The sequence below is a fragment of the Oryzias latipes genome, chromosome 24, assembly GCF_053564925.1.
Source record: "Oryzias latipes strain Hd-rR chromosome 24, Olatipes_Hd-rR_3.1".
Taxonomy (NCBI): Eukaryota; Metazoa; Chordata; class Actinopteri; order Beloniformes; family Adrianichthyidae; genus Oryzias; species Oryzias latipes.
Genome location: NC_136260.1, coordinates 10027910 through 10037491, shown reverse-complemented (window position 1 = coordinate 10037491; position 9582 = coordinate 10027910). Strand labels below are relative to the sequence as shown.

Sequence of the window (9582 nt, the reverse complement as noted above, 5' to 3'; positions counted from 1 at the left end):
TTCCAAAAGAGGTTTTCTCTGAGCCTGGTGTGCAGTTGATTTATAGTTTACTTTTTGTCAGTCTTTTTAAAATATACTTTTAGTTAAATTATTTTTTTTTTTTTACTTTATTCTCCCATGATACCGATAATACATAAATGAATAAAATACTGTTCAGTTATCTATGTGTTGTTACATTATTGTCGCTAAAAAAAAAGGGGGGGGGGGGGAGAAAAGAAGAAAGAAACCTGTTGCTTTCGGACGTGACTACGTGGTTCTCGCGAGATAGAAATACAGGAAACGACTTCAGAGGAAGGTCACAAAGTAAACATGGCGGTCCATGCAGTGTGGAGGTCTTTTTGGACCTCGTTCTCGGGTTTAAAACTTGGTAACAACTGCATAACATCGAGTTTACATAAAAAAAATTCCCCTATAATGTCTACCCTGACCGTTCAGAGCAGAGGAATTCGGCAAGGTGAGTTTATCTGCAAACGTTACCATGTTAGCCAAACAGTCAGTGTGAAGCTAACATGCTAATATGTTTTAGCACTATTATTTTTATAAACATAACTGTTTGTGTAAAGAGAAAGGTCGGTACTGTATCAGATTTTATTTGGATCACATGATTAATAGATTCTGATGTTTTTAGTGACAGAATAATCTGCTGAAAAAAGGTTGTTTTTATTTTGTATCACCACGATGATGTCAAGCGTGCAGAATAATAAATTAGCTTATTACTAATGTTCAAGTGTGTTGCACAGGTTGTGTCAGCAGCATGCTGTTTAATTTAAAGAACTTCTGGTTACTACAGGCTTTAGTTAATTGAAGTAGCTGCATTTACGTTCTGTTACATTTAGTTTACAAAAGTAATTTTAAAGTTTACAGAATAATATGCACAGAAAGTTTTTCTTTTTTTTTAAATATTGATTTCAAGCATTCCCAAATGATTTTAAGTAATCCACCGCTAAACCATTTTATCTAATACAAATCTATGTAAACATTAAACATAGAAATTGTTATTCTTTTGAAAATATAGAAGCTGCCTACTCTTTGATATGTTCAAAGTCTCATTTTTTTCTAGATTTTAGAAGCAGATGTATGATGAAAAACGTTTTATTTATATTTATTTATTGCATTTTTAATAAAACCTTTAGATCTTTTCCCCTTTTTTAAAAAAACTCATACAGCATAATGACAAAAAGCAAAAAGGATTTTCAGATATTTCTCTTTATGGCTTAATCTTATACAGTGTTTGTTAAATTTGCAGTGGTGGAAACACAAGAAAACAAAACAACAACTGTAAGTTGGAATAATAAATTGCCTTGAACAAAACTTTGATTGCTTGTTTGCTTTGTGACATTAGGTTTATTCTTATGTCATTTAGTTCCTAATAATTAGTTTAGACATGTTATGACCTCAGTAGATTTTTGATATTTATTGTGGTTTATTTCTCTCTTAGATTGAAGGAAAAATTCTAGATGATCCTGCTGGACCACAACCTCCAAATCCCACTGCCAAGTGTCCCATCTATAGATGGAACCTTCAGAACAAATACAACTACACAGTGCGTGCCACACTGCAGTATGAGGAGTTTTTTTAAAACATTGTGTTTCAAATAGCTATTGTTCTTAGGTGGTTATTTGTTTTGTTCTTTTCCACTCGCAGGATGTCTTGTTATTGAGTCAGTTTATCAGGTCTGACGGAGGGATGTTGCCGAGGAGAATAACTAGTCTTTGTCCTGAGGAGCATCGCAAGATTGCCATCTGTGTACAGATGGCTCAGCGAGCAGGTCAGCGTTTGGTTGAGTTTAGTTTTTGTTAAGTATTGTTGGGTCTGAGTAAAGAGAAGGATTTAATAGCTTATAAATCAATCTTATCGTACATCCCTGGTAAAAAAAAGTTTTGGGGATTTCAAAATTCACAACAGGCTTTTGAATCAATAAGAACCCTCTTCTGCTGGAATGCCTTCCTTCAGCTTACATTTAGTGGAGTCATAAGCTGCAAATGATCTTCAAGGACAAATAATTAACTTAGAAAATGACATGTTTGGCTGTAGTTTATTAACATATGAACCACTTTTGTGATAAAACACCATTTTCCTTATATTCTTTTACATTTAAAAAAAACTAGATAATTTTCAAATATTTTGGCAATCAGCTCTATCAGTAAGATACAATTTGTTGGTGAATGGGACTGAAAAAGACAAAGAAACACCGGAGAAAAAATGGAAGAATCCACAATTTCTGTCATTTTCAACCATAACATGCTGAACAGACAGACATTTGATTGACAGCAGGTTTCTGTAATTATCTTGTTTTCTTAAAACATTGGAACTGAACGGGTTACATTAAGCTAAACAATTTTCAAATATTTATTTAAAAAACTGAACATTTCTTAGTACAAAGCAGAAGAATAAGACAAAAGTGTTTCCTTTAACAGAGAGAAGAGACTTCACTGGAGTTGCAAAACCTTTTTTTTTTTTGGCTATTAGAAGAACATTCATCTTTCTTGTAGTTCTCAGTTGTGCAACACTCAGCATGAAAATGATGCCAAATCCTACCTCAGAGTTTGAAATGCCAAAATTCACATGAAGCTGGAGTCTAGTTTGTGATGTTAGCTTGCATTTGGTTAGGGCTGCACGAAATGAGGAAAACTTGCGATATTAGTGATTATTATTGCGATGACGATATCTCTTGCGGCATATGAACTTATAGCAAGACAACCAAAAATGTAATTTCCATTTCACTGCAACAGTTTAAAAATTACATTCCAAAGGACTCACATCTACATAGAAGACGAACATTTAACATAAAAGGGCTCCATCCGATTGGTCTATGTAAAGGAGTCCATTCAATTGGTCAAATGCAAAAAAGAGATTTGTTTGTTTCGTGAAATTCTTCAAGCTTCCTTAATGCCATTTGTTTTAGCATATTTAAGATAACCATTTATTGCGATTTTCTCCGTCTTTTGCGATATGCATATTGCACAGCTTGATGTTGCGATAACGATAAATTTGCGATTTATTGTGCAGGCCTACATTTGGTTGAAACTACTTCAACAAGAAGATGCAGAGACCGTCTCCAGCCAACGTTTCTGGTGCCACCACCTGTGCCAGTGTTGGTTTAGATGTGAAAAATGCCAAACCCAAATGATAGTTAAGCCTAGATTAATAAAAAAAAAAAAGGTATAATGTACAGTGCGTCTTGCTACTTGTTCTATTGTTAAAAATTGTGCAGTTTAAACCGTCTGTCAGCCTTACAAGTTATGGTACATTTGAAGTGCACTAAAATGTATCATCAAATCTGAAATTATTAAAAGTATTTATTTATCTGTGTTGTAGGTCTTCTTCCTGACCACAAGCCTAAGCTTCCAGAAGGTCACGTACCTAAGAAGCCTAAGCAAAACCTTAACAGGTGACACATGTGTCTGTGAATGTGAATTTTAAGTTTGAATCATTTCTTTATCTATATTTTTAACCATCTTTTACTAATTTCCTTGGTGCTTTGCAGGTACCTGACACGGTGGTCTATTGACTCTGTAAAACCCATCTATAAAACTGGACTGAAGTGGTGTAAGAAGCGCATGGCTGTGGGTCATCCAGCTCTCAAGAACAATGTGCGCTATGGTGTAAAACCTCTGTACATAAAACACTGAAAGCTGGAGGAGGAAGTTTGGCTCATCACTCAAAACGTCAATGGAATTGGTTTTGGAGAAAACCCTAAACCTTTATCCATCATTATTTATTCCAACTCTGGTTTATAAAATTCTGTTAGCTGTGTTAAACTGAACCACAATAACAATCAGGACATTTAAAAAAAACTGGAGAATGCAAATGCTGACTGTAAACTCAAGGCATCACAAATGCTTTAATAAAATATTAGCTTTTCTGTCTGAGAATCGGTTTTTACATGAAAGACGTTTGCCATTAAACTGGAGAAAACAGCAACACTTTTCAAACAAAACAACTTCAAGGAAGTATAGGATGTCCGTCTCACAGCATGAATGGAAGATCGAGATTTTTCATTCCAAGGCCCACATAAATGTATCCGTGCTGTGGTGTCATTGGCACATGGTAGAATGTCAGACCGAGCCACAGGAGGCTGCGCAGCACACACACACGCCTGGCACACTCAAACTGGAGACTCCATGATCCTAAACACAGAAGACATGATGGTTGATGTCAGTTTTCTCTGCTATTTTCTTGTTTCACATCATTTCTAAGCCAAAAGATACACAAATAAATCATCCCTTTTTGATGTCTGCCATGAATCCTCCCCCTTTTTTTTAATGTAATACTTCTGGGTGTGCTCGTCAATACGAGGGTCATGAGAATTAAAGAAGAACTGGATTGGCTACAACGCAAAGCTTTGCTCGCAGAAAAGGGCGGTAGTTCTAGGAGAAAGGATGCCTGTTGCAAAACTGGTCTCAAAATGTGATGCAACCAGAAGCAAAGCAGTTGTTGTGCAAGATGCAGCATGCAGTGTCTGCAGCAGGAGGACAAACAAAGATGGAAATCAGGAGCTGGAAGCACTTTGTATGTTATAGGAGGGGAGCTCAACGAGTCTCACCTGTCGTCTTAGCGGAGACGTATTTCCAGAACGCCAAACTCTGTTTCAGCACGCAACGTGCCTCAAGAGAAAGCCGCGTCTAGAGTAGAACTGAACCAGCTGTGCTGTCTGCTGCAGTGACGACACAGCCCCAAATCCACAGTACGTTCAGAAAACACGCACATATGGATGCTCTCTAAAAACCAGACATCTGCTGCCTGTTTGCTCGTGGGTGCTAAACATTTTTTTTTTCTTGCCTTCAAAGTCTACAATGTTTTTGTACCCGGGACCCCATGTTGTGCGTTCCTGCTGAGTAGGACTGCAACCAGTAACAAATCTCACAGCCTTGTAGACATGACTGTGCATAACTAAACTCAGATGACTGGTTTCAAAGTATTCGTAGCTTAATGTTTCCCTCCTGGGTTTGAGTTTTGTCCAATACACGTATTGCTGTAAGTGTCTGAGCTTGCTACTGTAGCTCTTCCAACTTTGAGCATGAAATGACACCCGGACAACGATGGCTGACTAAATATTTAAACCGTTTAGAGTGTTGCAGAACCCCTTGTGGAGAATTAACCACATCAAGAACATTAGTCTTTTTTGGCCACTGCATTTTTTGACCAAGGGTCTAAAAAATCGTTTAATGCCTGCACATAAAAGCCCAATGAGGTTCATTAGTGGTTTCCTTTATAGCTCGATGACAGAACTTTCACATCTGTTGGTTTCCACAGGGCTCAGTTTAAGGCCCCAATTTATTATTGTAGGAAGTCGAACACAAATACTCAGGTAACCTTCTACTTTAATGATTGTTTCTTTTATAATTAAAATAAGTGCTGGTAGTCTTCCATTAAGGTTTGAATCAATAATACTTACCCAGTCTATTTTTATTAAAGAACATCTCAGTTATATGAGGTTTTCTTGTCTAGATCAGTGTTTTTTTTCAAATCAATTTTTGAGCCAAAGTACATATTTTCCTTTATAAAAATCACAAGGCACACCAACTGAAAATGTAAAATAAAAAAGAAAATCTGTTTTCTGTATTAACAATGTACAATCATTATTGTCAAACTGTCTTGAGTCAGAATCAAATTAACACACATCAAAAAGTATTTTTTGATATGTTATATTCCTAACTACTCAGTGTTAAACTTGGTTATGTTTGGATGATCACAGACCTGATATCCTATTTTTGACCAGTTAGGTGAAATGGAATAGTTTCCCACGACCCGCCTGATGGTTGAAAAACACTGATCTAGATGAGAATCGGTGCTGCATATGATCTGGATTCATTCAAGGTACTCTGCAGAAACGAAATCTGAAGAAAGTAAAAAATCTTTGTTTCAAGAAAAATGGTCTTATCTTATATTGCAAGAAAAATAATCTTATCCCAAACGTTTTTCGATACCAAAACAACTCTAGTTTAAGAAAACGTGTTTGTGACGAAAAACTTTTTTTCATAAATTCTCGGGGGGGAAAACATTTTTACTAACCCACTGGCAAATTTTCAAATGTTTATTTATTTTTAGCTTTTCTTTAGCAGGTGAAAAAAAACTTTAACACCTGGAGGAACATCTCAAAACTACAAAAAATGTTATCCATATGTTTATTTCTTTGTTATTGTATTTTTGAAAGGTGTCACATATTGAAAGACTGTTAAAACCACATTTACCCGTCTAAATTCCATAACTTTATCGAAGTGATTAATAGTTTCAAGGTATAAAATGCAGTTTTTAGTTTTGATTTTAAACATTTTGATGTCAAAACTCTTCCATTTTGCCTTGGGGCAGTTAAATCTCTGCTCCGGCATTCCTTCGAAATCCCACATCTATAGTTTATTAGGAGTTGGGACGTGTTAAGTAGGGAGAACCTGATGTACCACTGTGTGCTAATGTTCTGTGCTGTTTTCATTCACTCCATGTTCGTACGGGGACATCCTCCCCATTTTGAAGTTTCAGTTGGATCAAATGCAAGAATGACTGAAATGAGTTCTGTCTTAACCTTTTGGAATGTCCTCGCTCAGGACGTCCAGAAAATCAATAGCTGGGGCCCACTCCGCTTTCACGGGGATGGGTTTCTTTTGAAGAGTCTTGGGTTTTCTGAAATGCATGAAATTTTCCAGCCTCCTTGCTTCTGATTCAGAAAGTCCTAGAAACAAAATATTAGACATAAATGTAATCTGTGTCACTAAAGGCATAGTTTTGTTCTGAAATACATTGAGTCATCAAAATAGATTTTCCTATATTAAGGTAAAAATGTGAGTCAGAGATCCTGCACATCTGAGTCATTTACTAGCAGAGACACAAGTATACGCACACCAAACAGGAAACATCGTAAGTTTACCACCAAAGCTGCGGTTTGTCTGGACGAGACCCCTTAAACTCTGGATGAAAGCTCCTCGAGGAACCACAGATGCTTCTTCATCGATGTGGTGCACTGTCACAGCCAGCCTCTTCTCCTCAGTCACACTGAACTGTGGCAAAAAGAAAGATCCTCATCAACACAGTTTTTCAGATGCTGTGTTTAGATAAGATCATACATGTAGGAGCTTCCTCACCACTTTTTCCTGCTCCTTTCCCTCCTGTTGGCTGACCTTGTGCTCATACACAAAGGAAGGGTTTCCTTTGAAGCGGCCCTGTGCCGCTTTGGACACTTCCTCCACCATAGCATCTGTGACAGAAGGGAGCAGGAGCCAGTCCACGCAGTTCAGGCTGGTGAGGACAAAAGAGCAGAGCATGAGGACAAACCTTCTGCAGGGAAAACTGGATTATTTGGTGCTTTTTACCTGTACAGACTTTTTCTGTCTGTCATTTCATCCTCCCCTCTCCCCTGAGCGACAAAGTAGTCATGTTGTAGTCCCAGGATTTTGCCCCAAAACAAAATTCGCTGGAACTTGTAGTTCGTTTTGACAATGACCAAAGATGTCTGCAGAGCTGTTCTTTCCTCAAGGGTTAAAATGCATCCGCTGCCGGCAACGAATTCCAGAGAGTACGGCAGGGAGTTGAAGTCCATTTTTTCTTCTGCTTCTTTTACTATTTAAAAAAAGCTTTATGAGTTTCTAAATCTTTAAATATTGTTTTCGATCTCCCGCTGTAGCTAAAAAGTTAACCAAACGTGAGGGTAACCAAGCGTCTCTGGTTGCTAATGGCGACAAACTCTTAGCAACGGACTACAGGATTGAAGGCCCACCAGCGCCCCTATTGGCATCAATGTGGAATTGCAAGAACGAAAGGTCACATTTTATTCACTTAACGCTTAAAAAAAGAAACCCAATATCTATCATTTTTTTCTTCATTTTATCTTTGCTTTGTCATAGTAAGCTATAGGTGAGGTGCTTCTTTCTTTCTTTTTTTATTTTAAAGGTTTTTCTCTCATGTTTGGGCGTTGGATAAAATAATAAAACAGAATTAGTACGGAACCTACCGGTATATCATGCAAAAAAACATTTATTTCACAAATAATGTATTTATTAATCTTATTTGTAAGTTGAAGCTTTAGGTGAGTGAAGGGCAGGCCGATTGAATTAACTTATATTTTACCTCACCCCAATAAATCTGTTAAAAGGTTTGCTGAAGGCACAGTTTATTACTATAGGTTTTTTTTCATTATGTTTTGACACTAAAGACTAATATTTGGAATCAGATAAATAATTAGGCAGTTATTTTTTCTTTAGAGTAAAATAGACGTTCTCAATTTCCCTTCTCATCTTTTAGCTTTTCTCTCTTTCATTACAGATGAACCGATGAATAAACAAACCATATCATTTTACATCATGTTAAACCCTACTGCTATCAACCTGCTTGCAATTAGCAACATTTTCAACCGAGTTTCATCTCATTTATTTATTTAAGTGCAAAGTTGCATTTGTGATTCTTCCAAAGGCCTATAGAGCACCGGTGCAACATGTGTTTGCATCTTTCTTAAATCAGATTTCTTATTCAACCCATATGTGCCGCTGGCTCATTCAAACCCAAACTGTATTTTGAAAAGGAAAAAACTTCATTTTAAAGCTGTATTTGCCTTGAGAGGATGTTGGTGTTTACCTATATGTGGTAGAAATCTTCTGAACTGCTGTTCTCTTGCTCCTCAAACTGTGATTCACTTCCACCATCCCTGTCAAACTTTGCTGTCTCATTGTGGTCATTTGTTTTTTTCCTCTTCACTGTGGCGTGTTAGTCACAGTCGTGTCTCCCATTGGTCTATTTGTACACGCAAAAATACTTTCCTTGGCCAAAACAGGAGAGGCCAACGTCATTCCCGACTGGCTCACGTCTGAGTGTTCCTGATGCAGTCTGGAGCAGATCAGACAGAGAAAGTGAGTCTCAAGCATGACTCCATGCTTTCACCTCTTCCCAAAAGAGGAAATCTGATGATTGTGTTGACGTCACGTGGGTGACGAAACTTCAAGCTTTGAAGAGGAGTAAACACAAACAGCATGTGAGTGAAGAGCAGATAACCTGTGTGTGTCATCAGCTGAACTTTCCCAGGATTAGACAGTGTCTTTAGACGCAAAGAGCAGACGATCCAATCATGCTGATGTGTAGCTGCAAACTTTTTTTTTGGCCTTAAATGAAAGAAGACATCAGATGATATTGGTTTTTCCTGATATATTTTTGAAAAATTTCCAGTCACTTTTTCAATAACTTGTGGTTTTGTAATCATTAATTCAGGACGGCTTGTGTGTGGGCTTGTGACACTCCCTCAAATTTTGAGCAGCTTTGGGTCTGACAGTGTCCAAATGTTGGGAACATAAAATCGGGTAAGCCTAAGAAACATCTGGCAGGATACATGAGTAGATCCCTCTGACATGAATGCAGGCTCATGGGAATATGAATGAACCTTGCCAGGAAATCAACTTACGGTGCATTTCCTGCTCACAATCAGTCAGTGCATTTAAGTGTTTTCGTCCCTCCATTTGAGACTAAAATGATCGTTTTCATGAGTACTGTATGTGCTCGGTGTGGAGATTAAATTGACGTTTAAATCAGGACCACAGAAATATTTTTCCATATGTGTTATATTTTTCTCATTTTATCTTAAATATTTTCATCTGAATCCAC

General features: G+C 37.3%; 2 protein-coding genes across 2 annotated transcripts; one reads left to right on the top strand and one right to left on the bottom strand.

Annotated features, from left to right (window-relative positions):
• The first annotated feature begins 264 nt into the window (after positions 1–264).
• mrps18a (mitochondrial ribosomal protein S18A) lies at positions 265–3875 on the top strand. Its single transcript, XM_004083722.5, has 6 exons — positions 265–454; positions 1247–1278; positions 1439–1543; positions 1645–1768; positions 3319–3391; positions 3488–3875. Exons 1-6 carry the CDS (start codon positions 310–312, stop codon positions 3630–3632), a joined length of 624 nt encoding a protein of 207 aa, XP_004083770.2. The 5' UTR covers positions 265–309; the 3' UTR covers positions 3633–3875.
• rsph9 (radial spoke head component 9) lies at positions 3815–7695 on the bottom strand. Its single transcript, XM_004083720.5, has 5 exons — positions 7308–7695; positions 7080–7233; positions 6866–6995; positions 6524–6670; positions 3815–4130 (listed from the first exon to the last, which is right to left on the bottom strand). Exons 1-5 carry the CDS (start codon positions 7532–7534, stop codon positions 3970–3972), a joined length of 819 nt encoding a protein of 272 aa, XP_004083768.1. The 5' UTR covers positions 7535–7695; the 3' UTR covers positions 3815–3969.
• Between the last annotated feature and the right edge of the window lie 1887 nt (positions 7696–9582).